This window comes from Anopheles cruzii, chromosome 2 (genome assembly GCF_943734635.1).
Source record: "Anopheles cruzii chromosome 2, idAnoCruzAS_RS32_06, whole genome shotgun sequence".
Lineage (NCBI taxonomy): Eukaryota > Metazoa > Arthropoda > Insecta > Diptera > Culicidae > Anopheles > Anopheles cruzii.
The window spans coordinates 60,592,638-60,610,243 of NC_069144.1; the positions used below are offsets into that span (position 1 = coordinate 60,592,638).

General features: G+C 50.2%; 5 protein-coding genes across 5 annotated transcripts; 3 read left to right on the forward strand and 2 right to left on the reverse strand.

Annotated features, from left to right (window-relative positions):
• Positions 1 to 1,172: 1,172 nt before the first annotated feature.
• On the forward strand, positions 1,173 to 3,656 carry LOC128267166 (putative inactive tyrosine-protein kinase Wsck). Its single transcript, XM_053003954.1, has 4 exons — positions 1,173 to 1,372; positions 1,444 to 2,348; positions 2,421 to 3,097; positions 3,168 to 3,656. The coding sequence occupies exons 1-4, from the start codon at positions 1,173 to 1,175 to the stop codon at positions 3,654 to 3,656; spliced, it is 2,271 nt and encodes a 756-aa protein (XP_052859914.1).
• Positions 3,657 to 4,003: 347 nt separating this feature from the next.
• LOC128267167 (uncharacterized) lies at positions 4,004 to 5,416 on the forward strand. The gene is made up of 3 exons (XM_053003955.1): positions 4,004 to 4,724; positions 4,782 to 4,878; positions 4,961 to 5,416. Exons 1-3 carry the CDS (start codon positions 4,006 to 4,008, stop codon positions 5,414 to 5,416), a joined length of 1,272 nt encoding a protein of 423 aa, XP_052859915.1. The 5' UTR covers positions 4,004 to 4,005.
• A 75-nt stretch (positions 5,417 to 5,491) lies between these two features.
• LOC128268007 (zinc finger and SCAN domain-containing protein 29-like) lies at positions 5,492 to 6,358 on the reverse strand. The gene has a single exon (XM_053004993.1). The coding sequence runs from the start codon at positions 6,321 to 6,323 to the stop codon at positions 5,541 to 5,543; it is 783 nt and encodes a 260-aa protein (XP_052860953.1). The 5' UTR covers positions 6,324 to 6,358; the 3' UTR covers positions 5,492 to 5,540.
• Positions 6,359 to 6,857: 499 nt separating this feature from the next.
• LOC128267168 (cholinesterase-like) lies at positions 6,858 to 9,417 on the reverse strand. Its single transcript, XM_053003957.1, has 3 exons — positions 8,994 to 9,417; positions 7,484 to 7,539; positions 6,858 to 7,352 (listed from the first exon to the last, which is right to left on the reverse strand). Exons 1-3 carry the CDS (start codon positions 9,415 to 9,417, stop codon positions 6,858 to 6,860), a joined length of 975 nt encoding a protein of 324 aa, XP_052859917.1.
• Positions 9,418 to 12,557: 3,140 nt separating this feature from the next.
• LOC128267169 (uncharacterized) lies at positions 12,558 to 14,047 on the forward strand. Its single transcript, XM_053003958.1, has 3 exons — positions 12,558 to 12,675; positions 12,825 to 13,003; positions 13,763 to 14,047. Exons 1-3 carry the CDS (start codon positions 12,558 to 12,560, stop codon positions 14,045 to 14,047), a joined length of 582 nt encoding a protein of 193 aa, XP_052859918.1.
• Positions 14,048 to 17,606: the final 3,559 nt, after the last annotated feature.

A 17,606-nucleotide genomic window follows, 5' to 3' on the forward strand; every position in this document is an offset into this window, starting at 1 on the left:
AACAGCTGTTCGCTTCTTTCTTCTGATTCTTTTTTACCTCACCCGAGACGGCGCGTATTTTGGTTTGACAGTTCTTTGAGAGATGAGCATCGCAAAGCTCGGACTCAACGAGAAGGCTTACTTTGACTGAACGAAACACCTAACAGGTTCCTTCTCGATTTTGGCGGAATGAATTGCTCTCATGTTTGCTTATAGAACTGTATCAATCTATGTTGCGAAGCCTATAAATTATCAACGGACTGTTGATAAACTTGGTATTACTTGGTATTACTTGGTAAACAACACTGTACCACACAATCACTGAACGGTCTTCAGTTGGCCCTGTGCCCGTCCTTCTCGTTGGAACCATTTATGTATTTTTGTAGAAACTGAACAACACTTGAACAACACTAACTAGACATTTATCTTCCTTATTCGTTAGCTACATTTAACCGAGGACACGACACTACTGCGGAACAGCTGTTCCTTTTCTGTGCTTCTTTTTCGACCGCATGTGCCGGCTTCGACTCTCGGCTTTGTTTTGACAGCTCAACAGAAAGCTCTGACTCAACGAAAAACAGTTCGTTCTCGTTTTTAGCGCCACTTGGCCAGTGTCGCGACTTTCTTTAATCTTTGTTTATTAAACTTCCTTACGATGCCTTTCAATTATAGACCCGGCATATATTATTTAATGCAATATTCTCAAAATCGTTCTAATCCACAAACGCCCCTTTTTCGATTCGGAGGCGCCCACCCTGAAAGTATAGAAACCTTGACTGCCAGCCGCATGCTCTCGCGCGTTGATCATTCGTTTTGTGTACAAGCGCGACCGACCATAACGGGTTAGAACATTAATGTTTACTGGTGGTGGTGTGCTGGTCGTTTCTGGAGCGAATTGTTCGTTCGGTGGGGCGACGCATTGTGTGGTGGTTGCGGTGTTGCTATGTAACCGACTGTCACCGAGCATAAACGGCAACACCCCGCCACAGGTGCGTTTCGTGTGAGGATCGGTCGCGATCAGCGCTGCAATTACCGTCCAGCATCATCTCTTCGGAACATAAACAAAGGTTTCCCCACATTCCATTCGGGCCGCGGGTGAGATCATGCGGAGTGATTAACGCGACTATCAAAAGAAATGCGACTATCGCTTAGCTATTAGATCTATGGTTTAGATGATCTCGGCATCACGCATAATGTTGCCAACGTTTCGTCCGCGATCGCGTTTCCCGGTGCTGGTGCTGATGCTTGGGGCACTTGCGTTGTGTCGATCCGCAGCAGCATCCGAAAAACGTTCATATTTTGGGTGCTACGAACGCGATCGTTTTGCACGGCTAGCTGTAACGACCGAGAGCTTGGACGTGTGCATCGACAATTGCGAGAGTAGCTTCAGCAGGTAAGTGTGGTGCTTTGTGGCGTGAGAACTGTGAGATGAGTCACGTTTGATCACCGTTTTTCTGTTCCCAGATACGCCGTACTATCCGGTTCGCGGTGCAGTTGCACGAATACGATCCAAACCCGCGTTGTTGAGGACCGTGAATGTGGACTTTCCTGTGTCGAACAACCGGACATGAGCTGCGGTGGTGTTGTCGCACAGAGCGTGTACGAAACGGGTATTGAAGTAGCCGGACCGGTGCGTAATCTGCGGATCGAGGGGGACACGCTACACGAAGACACGATTTCGATTCGGTGGGATCTGCCGGCCGAAGATGGGGCGCCCTTGGAACAGTTACAAATTGTCGCTGAAGCTATCCGCACCTTCGCTAGCTATCGTATCCATCCGCTTCACTGGTCGCTGCCCAATTCGACCACCGCGTTTGAGCTCTCGAATCTGAACCCCGGCACCGAGTACAACGTAACGGTCGTATCGATCTCACCGAAAGGTGAAGGAGGTCGTGCCAGTACCGTTGGCAGCACCGAGATCGGCATCCCGGACCCGGAGCCCGAGGAACCGATCATACTGCGTCGGCTTGGTTCGACGATTCTGATCAAAATACTCCGAGCAACGAACAGCAACGGACCGGTAAATTACTACCGAATTGTGGTCCACTACGTAAACGACGAACTGATCCAGCAGATCGATCACAGCCAGCTGAACACGTTTCAAAAGTCGAAGGAAAACCGCGTTCCGTACTACATCGCGGCCGAGCTCGAGATGAAAGACGACGATTCGATGCTCTTTACGGTGGGCGATGGCCGGGAGTATCGGAGCTACTTCAATCCACCGATCACGGCCCGGGCCCACGTGCATATCTCGATCGGCGTCGTGAGTGTTTTAAATCACGTCGTAAAGGTTCGCTACGCCACCACAACCCACGAACAGCACCAGTATCCGGACCATCAGCACGTAAACTTAAGAACGGTTGAAGTCGGTAGGTATTGCCTGGTGCAGTGAGGCTTTCTCGGAAGCATATGAACGACTGACTGATCAATATCTGTTCCAGAGCGAAACGAAACCCTCATCACGATTCTCACCGTTGCTTGCGTTCTGTTTGGGATCGTGCTAACCGCGGCCATCATCCTGTACATTTATTTGCGCTACAAAACCCCCTCGGCCAATCCGCGGCCCTTCGCCGACCATCACGAGCTCACGCTGCAGGGTCCGATACTGGAGGTGGAAAACAGTGGCTTCATGCCGGACATTTACGAGCAACGCGGTTTTGAGGCGGAACTGCGCGACATTCTTGAGGGACTGGACCAATCGAAACACCACGCCCGGAAGTACCTCAGTCTTAACATTAACCACATCCTTGGCAGCGGAAAGTATGGGGACATTTTGGCCGGAAGCTTGCAGCAAGAAGGGAACGATATGCCGACCCAGGTGCACGTGATCACGGACGACATGGAAGGGGTCGATCAGATTGCATTCCTCAACGAGTTCAGACGGCTCGCTTCGCTAGAGTCCCATGCCAATGTGAATCTCTTCTACGGCGTTTGCGTGACTCCCGACTGGTGCTACCTCCTGTTCGAACAAATGCAATCCACGCTGAAAAAAACCCTCCTGAATGCCCGTGTGCCAAGCAACGTGAATAGTGCAAAGTTTTCTACAATATCGGAAGAGATCGTCGTCAACATCCTGTGCCTGGTGTGCGATGGAATGCAGTTTCTGGTGGACAATAATGTAAGTACTAGGCCCGCAATAGAGCAAACGGGTGGGTATGATCGATCATCGTTTTCCGTCTGTTCCGCAGATTGTGAGCAAAAAGCTGTGTGCCCGCACCGTGTACGTGAATACCAAATTCGAGGTGAAGGTGAGTGCCTTCGGTCCACCGCTGTACGCCGAGGATACAGAGAAGACGATCGATATCGCCCGCTGGCACGCCCCGGAAGTCATCAAGTTCCAGAACCACAGCTCGAAGAGCGACGTTTGGTCGTTCGGCTTGCTCATCTGGGAGTGTTGCTGCCTTGGAGCCACCCCTTACGGGTCGACGACGACCGACAATTTGTTCGCCGCGATCCGTGGTGGTCTGAAACCGGAACGGCCATCGTTCATGTTTGAAGATCTGTACCAGCTGTGCATCAACTGCTGGGACTTGGATGCCAGCGATCGGCCAACGTTCGACGAGCTACGACGCTACCTGCGGCAAACGCTACCGATGCTCCGGTATTTGCTGTCGTTCGAGCGGAAACAGAGTGTTCAGTTGCCGAGCTACTTACCTCACCTGGAGACGTTGGAGTGACTGCGAAACAGTATTTTACTAACAATTTAAATCCGTCCAAGGGTCAACCCGTTTTTGACCACCCACAGTTTGTGGGGCCTTTTTTTATTAATAAAACACCTTTTTATACATTTTCTATTAGATGTGAAGTTTTTGAAGTTTAACTGTTATACGTCCCCGTTCGCACAGTTTACCCCTTCGTATAACAGCGCACTGACATTTACCGATCGAAACAAACGTCAAAGGAGTTCGATTCATACACAAATTAGTATTTAGATTTTTAGCCATGGATAGACGGGCAGAAATGTTTTCGATGAGCAATGAGGAGAGACAAAAGTTTCTGTTAGCGTTGGTAATGGCCCAGCGAGCCATGCAGCAGGAGCTGTTTATATTCCACTACAAAACACAACGCAATCACATGAAACGCATCCGGGAGCGTTTCATGGCGAATCTAGCTCGGCGGCTGAGCATGAATCACAAAATGTACCGAATGAAAGAAATCCAAATGCTGACCTACGCTGGCAGATTCATGGAGAACGTTAGACCTAGCCACAATCAAACTACCCGGCACCCAAGGGCACGTGGTCAAGGGGCACAGCACGCCTCCCGCTGGCTGACTGCGATCGAGAGCGGTTCGCGCCCGTTCAACATGGAACTGTTCCGGATGGATTTTGGCACCTTCCAACATCTATGTGGTCGCCTTAAGAACGAATTGAAAACGCCCGCCTCGTTGACGGTCAAAATGAAGGTAGCCATAGCCACCTACATGCTCGGGAACGCTGTGAACTATCGGGCGGCGGGTGTAAAGTTTGGTGTCAGCAGCAGCACGGCGCAAAACTGCTTGAAATCCTTTTGCACGGCCATGGTCAAAGTTTGTCTCACCGACGTCATAAGCTTCCCGAAGACCGATGACGAAGTTGCCGACATAGTCGCAGGATTCGAAACGCTGGCCTGTGTCCCGCAGGTGCTGGGTGTGGTCGATTCTCTGCACATTCCCATAGATCTGCCGTTCACGGATCCATCGTCGTATGTCAACAGCAAATCCTGGAACTCGATCGTACTGCAGGCGGTGGTAGACAGCAAAGGACGGTAACTATCGCATTCATGGTTTCCAATGACTACTGGATTGTAACTGTTACTTTGAAGGTTCATTGACTTCAACTGCAAACATCCCGGGCAAACCAACGACGAAACGGTGCTGCTAGATTCCTGTCTTTATAAAGTGATGGAACAACGAGAATGGGTATGTATGGATAGCGGCCTGCACAGGTCGCACCAACTCGCGTAATCGGTGGCCCATTTCAATTGTACCCTTTCGCTTGCAGGCGCCGAAAGAAATCAATGGGAAAAATGTGCATCCATTTCTGCTGGCGGATAGTGCGTATCCTTTGCTTCCGTGGCTGATAACCCCCTACACTGAAGCGCCCCTGTTGCCCGACGAAGTTTCGTTCAATGTGTACGCAGCAAAGGCCCGCGGCGCGGCCAGTAACGCTTTCGATCGGTTGTGCGGGCGCTGGAAAATTCTGCAACAAACCACACACATCGACGTCAGCTTCGTGCCGGTAGTTGTGGCCACATGCTGTATTCTGCACAACATCATCGAGCGCCGGAATGTCCCCTACAACGAGGCGTGGAGCGAGTCGACTGACGCGACGTTCGTCAAACCCGTTCAGCCCGAGTCGGTGAGCGAAGTGGCCCATCCTGGTGGTACCCAGTTGCGGAATGACTTGAGCGGACATATGCTCAACAACTTCCCGCTCATTGCGCTCGATGATGAATAGAATGAAAGCAAGCATTGCTCTTCAATAAAGCATATATTTTCACTTTCCACTTCACGACACTTCATACGACTATGAATAATAAAAAGAAATAAACACTACGTTAGCTGCTGATTTGATATTCGCATCATGGGCCATCAGGGTCCACCGGTTCTAGGTTCGCGGCGGTGGCGCCGTCTTTAAAGCTGCTAAGGTCTTGGAAAAACTCATTCAGGCGACAGAAAAACCGTTCCGTTTGCTCCTCGAGCATTGCCCTCGTCGTAGACTGAATTTCGTTCATGTACGCTTCCTCCCTCTGCGCGTGCAAACTAAACTCGTAATCAATCAACCGTTTCTGTGTTCGATAGAACTCATCGCTCAGTTCCTGTTTGCTCTCCGCAATGATTGCATCGAAGCCGGTCGATCGGCGTCTGCCATACGCACGGGGATTCCTTCGCAAAGGTCGTGCAGACAGTGGCAAACTTTGCCTGGGATCCTGCTGTGTGGTCTCCTCCTGTTCCGTCCTGTCCTCCGAAGCTTCCCGATGCCGACCACCGTCCACCGTTTCTTCTGCGGCATCATCCGTATCGGCATCGTTCATCGCCTGCTCCGAACCCGATTCCGGCGGTTTCGTTTGCACCGAACTGAGCAGCTCTTCCATCTCTTCGTAGAACGGGAACAACTGCCGTTGGTTCGGATCTTTGCTGCGCTTGGCTCGCGTGTACAGATTCTTCAGATTCTTCCACCGCACCGCTATCTGTTCGAAGTTTTTGTACGGGTACCCGCGGAGAAACAAAAGCCGCTCGATTTTGCGAAAGATCAAAACGTTCCTGTGGTGCCGCGTGGTGAACGATGCGGCAAAGTTTTTCTCCAACATAATCTGCAACAATTCCTTCGTTTCGTCGTACTTCCAGATATTTCGTTTATTCATTGTTGCCACCAGAGAAGCCAGGGTCAAAGCGCAATGTTTACCTACACGGGGAACGACGCCAAAAGCGGGCAAACGGCAGAGAACAACAAAGCCGCAAACAAAATATTCATTGACATTTGGGACGGACGCCATCTGACAGGGTTGCCAGCAAAGCTTATTTTAGCTTGATGAAGCTGCGATTCTCCGCAAACAAATAAACGATTTATTTACGAAAATAACGGTTTTTGCGTTTTAAATTGTATTACACGTGGTCATGGACAAGGCAAGACTTCACTTCTTACGACAAGAAAACTCAAGAACTTAACTCACTTGACTCAAACCAATTAACAGACTCATTCAGCTAAACGTTAGTTTACATATTTTATTTGTACACATATATTTCTCAAGAGTGTGGTACGGATTGGAGGAAAACGAATCGGTAACTGGGAAGAGGGAACGGAACGAAACGGATTCTCGCCGGTTCTCGCTACCGTCGGCTATGTACAGGTTGCTTTATTACAGGAAGGCTTCCGGTAGGCTACCGCCACCGGGCTACTACGTCGTCGGACGCACCAGGTATCTCGTGAGCACGTAAACGAATGATTGTAACAGGATGAAATTGGCCCCCACATACCCGGACGCCGTCAGCCGGCTGTTCAGCAGTCCGCTGAACCGGCCACCGGCGGCCCCGTTGTACGTGGCGTTGCAACACTGGGCCGCAAAGTTGATGACACTCGGGTAGTACTGGTTCCAGAACTTGACCGCACCGAAACTCATCGTCGTGTGATCACTCATGTTGAACGACCGATCGATGATCAGTACGCCCGGCTCGGTGACGGTAAACTTTTCCCACCGGATGTACACGCCCACCTGCGTCGGGTTGGTAAACTTGGCAAAGTTCGCCCACAGCGTCATCACGATGTCGGCCACCCGCTTGTCCGCGCTGTCCCACTGCATCTGCTCGGCCAGCGCCAACCAGTACGGGAGGCCCCAGAGAAAGATCAGCTCAAAGTTGTGCGGAACCCCGACCCAATTCCAACGAGAGAGTTTCTTAGGCATTTCAAAGCGAAAAAAAAAGAAAAACTAACTCTCTTGTTACAATCGCACCCATTAGTTCGAATGGCAGCCAGCAATTCTTTTGATAGCGTTCGTGGCAGCGCGAATTAAGAACTATAATTTACAGTACGCAAAATGCCAAGGTGTACTGGTGGCACCGACAGAGCCCCTTGGGAGATGCCTATCAGCGAGTAAAGAGGAATTACGTTGGGCCACCGATCAGCCGTCAATCGTGGTCCTTCGCTGCTGAAGTGCCTCCGCATGATAATTAGCATTATGCTGATGGCGAGCATTCCCGATGGGGAGAGATAACTGCCACCGATCCTAGGTGTAGCCGTAGTCGGTACTTTTAAGTGCTAGTATGTTGGCCTATTCTGCGAAGGAAACCCGGAAACGGTGAGGAACCACGACCCGATGGGTCACCGCCGGGAGGCTGATGGGAATGTTAGATTACGGCTAGCTAGGAAAGTAGGTTTTCCGTGCCTGCAGCAACAGTTGCTAAACTATTCCAAATAGTTAGTTGTCCAGTGGTGTAGTAGAGATAATTTCTGCTCAACTTCGTAAAATAATCACCACTCTGCAGTCTCGACGCGATAAGCGATCCGACTTCAACTCAGAATGGAGGCGCCTGGTAAAAGGAAGCAAACTTTAAAGTGGAACCACTTCTTGACTATTTGTCACAGTTGCTTCGGATTTTCGATGAAAACTCTTATACATTTCACCTGTTTCACTTTCTTGTACACCTATGTGCATCCAACTCCCTGAGCAAATAATGCATTTCTACCTCATGTTTTCACAATCCGGAAATTCCCTCATGAACCGGCCCGTTCATACAGCTAGCTAGGGGCCAAGGAAGTAATGTAGCAACCCGACCCGGACCCGGCTAGGCTATGTGCCAACACGGCGCTTGTGATTGTTTATTTCTACGGCCGTCAACAATAAAATATTCCACCCCGCGGAGGAAGTCAATGGCCATAAAACCGAAATTTGACTCCGTTCAAGGAAAGGGCCGCCAGGCCGCCGGGCCTGGTTGCACATTGTCAACCGTTGGTGGCCGGTGAATTTATGATTTTCCTACTTGCCGACGCGCGCACTGGTGGAAAGCGGGTTTTCCCGCTCGGTTCATTTCCTTCACAAAACGTCAACCATTTTTCTTAGGACCAACCAACGTTCGGACGTTAGTTGGGACCTTCGTCAAGGATTCGAGCCACCGCGAGTTCAACGTAACGTGACGATACTCCGCTCGATCCACCGTGAGGCCAACAGTATGGGGAAACACAGGAAAATGCGAGCCGCTCCTTCATAGAAACATGTATTTTTTCACTTTCATATTAGCATTTTTTCAGACCTCACCGTTTTGTCATATTTGCAAACTAACTCGAGTTTATATGGGAGAAAGTTCCACCAGAATCCGGTTGAATCTCTCGCTACCTCGCATTCAACAGCCTTTCTCACCGAACCTATTCCCCCAGTTCAAAGAACTCTCCTCAAATCGCTTTCGTTTGAATGTGGAGCCGATTTTCCTCACGTTTTCCACCAATTTTCGTCGGATTAAGCTTCACCACAGCACACTGGGACCAATCGATGATTGTTTGCTGGAGGTATTCGAGCCCGTAGCTACGCTCCGCTACTCACCGTCCGGGATGTAGATGTTGAGGAACAGGCAGTCCTCGTCGTACTGCTTCTCCCCACCACCGCCGCTGTCGTCGCTCGACTGGATCAGCTCCATAAACAGCTGGTTGTGGCGCCGGTGGGTGTCCCGGGGCATGTGCCAACAGAGCGGGGCCGGGCTGGTCGCGTTCTTCACGCCCTCCCAGCTCGGTAGATTGTCCACGACCGGGGGCGTGAATCGTTTCTCGCTGACCGGTGCCTGGGCGTACGGAAGGCCCAGATAGGCGACCACTCGCTGCGTCCGGAACATCTTCATATACATGCCCATCACCGTGCCCTGGCCGGGAAGCGTCACCGTCGGTGGATCACGAGCCGTGGCTCCTCGCAGCAGCATGGCCAACACTAGCACCATCCGGGCAGCCATGGCCCCCGTGGTCGATACTACCATGGCAATTTTCACTTTCGTGCGCACGGAATTCACCGATTTGTTTTCCTTCGATCTTCTTTTTCGCTGGTAATTGGAACTGGAGCGCCACGCGAATCTGGAGCACCGAAATTCACCAGCAACAATCCCCTTCGCGTGGCTCCCTCGTGGACGTTGCACCAACACTACACAACGGCGCGAATGATGGAATTCAGGTGAATTTCGGGGTGCCGCCACGAACCGGTTCCTGTGCCTTTTTGATTAAATTCGCACCAAAAACCTGCTCTGCGATCGATTTCAATGTTTACACTATTTCACCAATGGACGCCCGTCTTACGGTCGGAAACGGTCGGCCAAGACCCTCGCGGATTCTTACGGCCCTTGCAGGGCGCTCGTCACGCGAATCCTTCCTCGACGGTTGCTGGCGTTTGAATGGAGCGTTCGGGAGCCAACAGTCCCGAAGAGCCGTTGTTCGTCCTGAACGTGGGCTTTGAACCTCGGTCCCTCGGCTCCAAGACTCCAAACATTGGTCTTCTCACGCGATGCACGCCACTTCGTGAGGGGAAGCAAGTAAACCAAAACAGCAAAAAAAACCATAAAACCAAACACAATCACAGGTAGAAGCCATTCGGGGCGCCGTGTTTACGTTTGTAGTGACTACAATCGGTTACTGGATAACTGGTTGGACCTGTTTTCAATTTTGCAGTTTTGAACGGAAGATTGAAAGTTGCGACATAAGCATAAATGTTTTCCTGTTACAGCTCTCTACCAATCTGAAGGATTTTTATTAGGATTTTTAGAATAATTTGGTAGTTACTGTAATGCTGTTACTTCCCCTTGGAGTCGGAGTGCCACCAGAGTGTTGGTGAGAACGATTAACTCCTTCAAAAGAGCTCCCCGGCCAACAAAAGCGTTACAACTCTAAGCAAGGGTCCCTGGGTTTAGTAGTGTTGGTGGCAAATGCAAATCACAACCAACCACCACCATCACCGTTTCGGGGCGTAAAACAAAGAAATTCAAATTGGACACACAGCGCCGCTGTTAATCGCCGGGTGTTCCCCTTTGGTTCGCTGGGACCCGACCGGAGGGCACTTTCTTCAGAATGAGGCCACTCGAAGGTTCGGGACCCGAACCCAACTAATGACCGTTGACTTCGGACGCCATTGGCGTTGGTGTGCTGCCTGGCAGACCATTCTTACGATTTATTTCGGCTGCTTCGGGGGGCCGCGCACGTGTGTCTGTATGTGTGTTTGTAGGAGTAACAGGACTCTTTACGAGCAAATGAAGTCACCATGAGGGTAGATGTTAAACGGCGGGAACACGCTGTACCGGCATCTGGCACATGTGAGTAAAAAGAGAGGTCCTGCACATGGGAAGGACATAATTGCTGCAAGCAAAGAAAACTTAAACCGAGTCCACCGATGGTACCCTACGCTGGCCGCTAAAAGTATTAAGAAAATGGCACGAAAGGGACCGATCCGTTTGCTTTGGCACACCCTAGCCGGTCAGTCGCACCTGGAATGAGGGGGTCGATGGCAGCTCGTGGCCGTGGGCGAGGACGCATGGCGCAAGGTGCGAGTGTTCTGAGACTCGGACACACAGGGTGGACCGTCAGCTACACTCCCTTCTGCTGACTTATGGTCCGCGGCGTGCATGAGGTCATTGTTCTAATTGTAAGCGGTAGGCGCCAAACGTAGGAGTAGTCCCTGCCAATCGAGTGTTGAGCAAAAACTGTGCACATTCGTTTGTAAAAACCGGCCAGTGCTACAACATAATCATGCGTGATGAAATATACTTTTTTGAGCATTTAATTAATTCCATGTCCAGTCCCCGAGGTGACGACCTCGGGACGGTGTGATGTTTGTTTTCATTTCGCTGAAAGGATTTTGTTTTTACATGATAATTTACGGGGATTCTATTAGAATGGGCGGCGTAGGGACATCGCTTCGCCGTCGCTTTCTCCCGGCGGAGGATGGTGGGTTTTGTTTGTCAAATCTTCACGCACGCTTCATTCAATTTTACTAATGAGGGACTGCCCAGAATTGGGTCACGCGAGACCCCTATGTTAATGAGTGTTTAATTTAATAATTGATGCTTTTTCCCCATATGTGCGCTGATAATTACACATTTTGTCTAATTCTAGAACATTTTCCGTTTTACTTTTTGGAGCAAAGCATGACAACTACAATAAATCACAGATTTGCGTGCTATGTTATGGCGTGAGCTATTGCTAACATCGCGAGTAACATTTGATACATATTTCGTGAAAGGTAACGCATTCCCATGGAGTTTAACAAAGATCCTCAGCACTACATTCGTTTGTAATTTTATTCTAATTTACTCTTGTATTTTTTAAATAGTTTGGAACAACCTTCTTTTTAGACAGGAAATTTGTTATAATCCATCGCCACCGTTAGATGTCGTTAATATGCGCTTAGGACTTGATTTATATCCCTGTTTTATGTCCATTTTGTGTGCTTAATATTAATCAAACACTTCATAAGGCATTCACATTCCCCATGTTACAACGGAAACATTTGAAAACCTCGGGCAGCTGTGCGCAGGTCTTGCAAGTGTCCTGACGTTTGGCGAAAACCGGATGAACCCACCCTGGACCGTGGTGTTCATTTGCCGTCATTTGTTGTTTGATCCTGTCCCTCATCCCTGTGGCCTCCGGCGAAAAGTGCACTTTCAGTTACATTTTCGTTCGCTTCTCTACTGCGCTTAGTGCTGTCAGCAGTTCTTGCGTACACTAAGACCGTGCTGGACGTGGACGACGGCTCCACAGCAGCCGACGGACGGCACAGAAGAGCTCCTTATTCGAGAGAAAGGATTCTGGTCATAACATTCTGGTGTCGTGGTTGCGACGGTTGTCCACGTGCACCCATTGCCCGCCCATCGCTCGGTCCCCAAACACAAAGGAATTGAATCAATCTCGCGGCCTAGGAATTGCGTGAGGAGGTCCTTGCAGTACCCGCAGCAGAACAAAGCAACCGCGGTCGCGATGGTGAAGTGAGTGAAGTAGGCCATTGTCAGCGTTATTGTTGCGGCATAGGAGAATAGTACACAAAGGCCCCACAAAGTGAGCAACAAGCAACGAATATTGTGCACACACAGGTACACACAGGCACACTAGTTTGCAGTGTGTGGCAACGTACTTGCGTATGTGGGCAGTACTTCGCGATACGGCAGTCAGTTTGCTGGCCGAAATACACTCACTGCAGAATGAGGCCAAAATGTCAATTATAATAGCAATTGTCTTTATGGGATTGCTTGAGCTCGGTAAGTGTTGGCTACAGAGGCTTCCTTCAATTATGTAGGGCAAAGTTTGGCCAGTTGCACAACTGTCAACTTCCCCCCAAAAAAACACCACCATTATTCATCGGTCTCTTTCTCGCACTGCATCCGTCGACTACTTCTCTCGCACACAGGACGATCGCAATATCTGACGAACACTGTACATAAGACATCAGCTGCGACCGAGAAGATTAATGATCTCTGGTGCTACTCGTGCAATGCGACCGACGACGGTGAATCCTGCATCGAGCTGGCGTCGGGCAACAATGCGTCCTACGTTAAAAAGTGTAACCCGGACGAGTTCATCTGCATGGTAAGCCCTCCCGCGGACCACTTAATAATAATTGCCCATTGGAATGTGTGTGCTGACACGGTGACACCACGGTCAGATTATGTGACAGATAAGACAGAGAGAGAGAGAAAGGGAGAGAGTACAGAGTATGTAGAGAGAGCGTACAAATGTAGGGCATCATCGTGAGGAGCCCGCGCTCAGGGCCTTGAGGACGAGTTTTGACAAACTCGGTCTCATATAACGTGATAGTAAACAGTGCAGTCGGTTCCGCCAGCTCCACTCCGTCTTCCACGGTCCAGGCGGAAATTACTGTCAGTGGCTATTTTTGGTACACGGACGAACTCTTGAGGACAGCCACGAGCGTTCCTATTTACTACGCCATGCTGGTGTTTGTACTTCGAGGAGTGTTTCCACCGGAAGTGGTGCTGTTTCAGGTTGCGTCTGACCGTCTATAGGCACGGCTTTATTTCGGGCCCGCGACTAAGTAGGCAGCGAGTTATGATGAATCGATAAGCCATCCGTTTTTTGTTTTTGGGAAGGGTTGGCTGACAAACCCCCCCACAGGGGGGACATATAAATGATGCGCGGAGTGAATGGTGGGAGATTTTAATTTTGGCCATGACGTCAGCGAACCATGCAGATGTTTTATTACCCCCCCAGCAACCCGCCATGCTCCGGGTTGCGCGCTATTTTCAGCAGCTTGTGTGAATCATTCAAATCCGGCTCTCACATTCGGTCAACAGATTCGTCGAATTAACGTTATCGAACGTTCCATTGCAGGTCAAACAATTTTCCTACACGACCAGCACGGAAAATTCCACCTCCACGCCGAAGCTGTGGTCCTTGGAGCGGCGCTGCATCAACACGTGCGAGGCCGGTTGCATAATCATAGGGGAACGGACGAAGCTGTACGCGTGTACCAGTTGCTGTGAAAAGTCGCTCTGCAACACGGGCCGGGCGCACTCGACCAACCTGATCGCACACTTCCGGCGCACATCGGCCCTCGGGTTGACCATTCTAGTGTTGCTTAGCCTAGCGAAACCCATCCTGTGCGTGGCCCTCTAGCCGTAAAACCACACACCCCAGAATGCCCCCAAAATGTGTCCAACCAACGAGTCCCTTTCAGGTACTTCCATTCTCCCGCCACGAGCCAATAATTGCAGACCAGATGTGAAGCTGAGCACGGAACGGACTGCTTGGATTCGAAATGCGTGCATTAGGTGCCAAAAACAAACCCGCCATGGTGTCGCTTGGTCGAGTGAGAGCACCAGGTTTTGCTTCCTCACGATGGCATCCTCGAACCCCACACACCCCGTGTTCCAGTTTCTTCCCGAAATCCTCCCGGTCTAAACCGTTCGTTCCATTTAGATAGAATTTGAAAACAAAAACGTTTGCTCTCGAATCAAGTTCGATTTATTATCTCAGTGCACCGTTCGGAGCGCCAGTAGCGTTTCGAAAGTAGAGTTTAAGCCGAAACCAACTTCATTCATTCAAATTTCGAAAATTTCACTACCACACTAATGCACATGTGTGTGTGCGTATTTGCATACAAAGAAACCTAGAGGGAATACAACTAGAATAGTTTGATAGTAGATAAAACAAAAATTAAGATTCAGAAGAACTGAACAAGGTGTCGAAAAAACAATGGAACAAGCACAAGCACGAATGTTACATATTCCAAACTATCAGAGTTTTTTAATACAGTAACGCTGCAATCATTTCCCCGAACACACAGACCTGGCGCTTTATCTCTCTCACACAACCACAGCTGCAGGTAGTTCTTATCAGGCCACCCACTGAAACCGTCGAAAGATTTGAACTGGACGCTGACAGGAAGAAGAATAGGGTAGGACCGATTAGAAGGATAGTTTTAAATGCCAGTTTTATTTGCTTGCCGAATAGAGTATCCCGTGACAGTGTACCATGTCCATGCAATGGAACAGTATTGATTAAAATTCCCAACCAATGGGTATGGCACAACAGTATACACACAAGAACAAACAAATATCGAAACAGACAACGCATAACGAGACACAGCGCGCCGCACAGCTCGCCAGCGGAAGCGGAAAGTGAGCAAGGAATTTTCTTTTGTACTTTTTTCGTCACTTTTCTAATGTAAGAATATTTTTTCAATAACATGCATACATTTGACGCAATAAAACTTTTAACGATACTAGTACACACATCGGATGGGCTACCCGGTAACCTAGTTCCCGAGAGAGTCGACCTTCGACTATACATCCGCCCTGGCGTCATAATTAAATTAATTTGGCAAACGCTCATGCGTGAGTGAAATATTAAAATTTTCTTCTTGCTGACCAACAAACAAACTGCCAAGCCGTATTACATCAACCGGCGGCCCCGAAGGCCGCCGTGTGCGACAGAAAGGTGCGATCGTGATGCGCGACCCGCGATGTGCGATGAGTTATGCGCGACGCGTGACCATCGACCGAAAACGGCAACGGATTACCTCCACGGTTCAATTGAGGCCACCAGCGTCGGATAGTCGATAGGTTGAGTGTCTAGATCCGCACTACACTCGCGGCGCCGCAATAATTGCTGGGGATTCCCAGCAGAATTTCTCGCAAACTTCCAGCGTAGAACGATGGACCTTGGGGTAATGGCCCCAATGAAAACCGAAACCGTCGCCCAGTTTCGTTTTCGAAGCACCTACGAAGCGTATACGTCCGAAGGCGTGTGCAGATTTATGAATGAATCGAGTAGATCCGTGTTATGCAATACCGACCGACCGGCGAGGCGCTTGCGACCGTGCGGGAAAAACCCAAACTCGCAAGGTTTGTTCAAAATCAAAACACCGCCAAACGAACCGAATCGGTTGCTCGCTCGCTGCTGTAACAGTAGAAGTGGCCGAGGAAAAACCCGACCCTCGGTTGCATACACGACCCCAGTTGTGCAGCGCTGCAATCGGCCGCCCATTGGACTCCAAAAACCACTGGCGTGTACGTCAAACGCTTGGCAATGGAGGAAAGCCCACGGGCTTTGCGTACCTCGTCTGCAACAGCTGAGAGTCGGCGGTCAACGTAGATTATGCCCTCATTTTTGTGTCCGGCTCATGGTCCAGCTTTAGTACTTCTATGCCGGTGACGTCATTTGAGGACAATCAACCATGTCGTGACGTCTTCTTGAGCGATTCCAGTCCTGAAACTTTGCGCGGCACGTCTGGCGCAAAGACCTTTTCTTTGTGCCCTTCCTTGACTGGCGCCGGAGTGGGTCCGTCTGGACGGGGCTGTTGCGCAACCTTTCGCCGTATCCTTCTTGTGCCGGTTTGCGGGCACGGGAAGGCACGGCTCGTTAACGTACGACCCTGAGTGAGCGCCGTAGCTTTCGATCCCTTATTCTTGCAGCATTGCCGTTTTATGACGGTGGCTTTAGTTTAACCACAAGCGTCGCGGTTTGCGAGATCCGGGAATCAAGGTTGGGCATAATGATTGCTTCGTGGAAGCCCACACTGAAAATTCCGTGAAAGAACGATTAGAAAGAGTATGATTATTATATCACGCGGAAGGTAAGGCTTTTTAAGTTCTTTTCATCCATCTTTTTTGTTAAATACCGTTAGCAGCGAACCGAATCACATTGACAGACTGATGATCAGAAGCATTTAAAATCGAATTATAATCAAGCGCGAGATAAAGCAGCATACAAATCCGAAAACGGATCACCGACAATGGTAATCAATCTACTAAATAACACCATTCGTAACGGACAAACGACGGCACGTAGGTCAGGTTTTCGGTAGCAAACGGCGCAACCGTGCCCGATCACGTACGAAAGACTTCGATGCTCCATCAAGCGACGAACCTGGCCGTCACGAAAATGGTGCACTTTCATCGGCGGGGGCCCTTCAGCGGGATGATTCATCGATGGCGCACCGTGCTCATGTAATCCCGGTGCTCGCGCGGTCACCGTGGTTGAATATTTGATTACGGTTTGGTCATCGAGAGCGAAAAAAGGCTGGTGAACAAAGAAACAAAAACAGAACCGGGCGTAATAATCCGGCCCGGCCCCGGAACCGGTCGTCTCGTCGTCAACCTACGCCGCCTAAGATTTGGGTGTGTTGGTTGTTTCTGCTGCAGCACGCTGGGGCTGGTGTCAATAAACCGTTCCTCCGAAATCCGCCTACTTGGACCAATCGCAGCACAACGCCTCATCTCGCCACGCGCGCGTTGCCGGCTCCGAGGGTAATGAAAGAGAAAGTACTCTGCTGGAAATCAACCGCTGCCACCGTTTGCTGGCCGGGGCTCTGGCCGTCTTCGGAGACTTGGTTTCCGTTTCGCTCTAGCTAACGGTTCCCAGGACCGTCTGGTACGTGTGTGTGAGAGCTCATGGTAGAAGTATTTTTTTCCTGCTTTTTTCGGGGACGCCAGCCAGCCGCTGGCTTCGGGTATACGGATCTTTGGGGCCGGGTTTTCTGAGGTAGTAAACCTCCCCACACCTGGACCGCAACACGAGCCCGACCGCGCCGTTGGAGGGGCGCCGCTAGGTAAACAAACGAATCCACCACGGGGTCCGACGTGGATTCGGTCGGGCGTTTCGGAGCTGGTGGGGTTCTATAAAACAATCCGTCAGCCGGTTACCGAAGTCAGTTCGAGCAGTGCATCCGTCC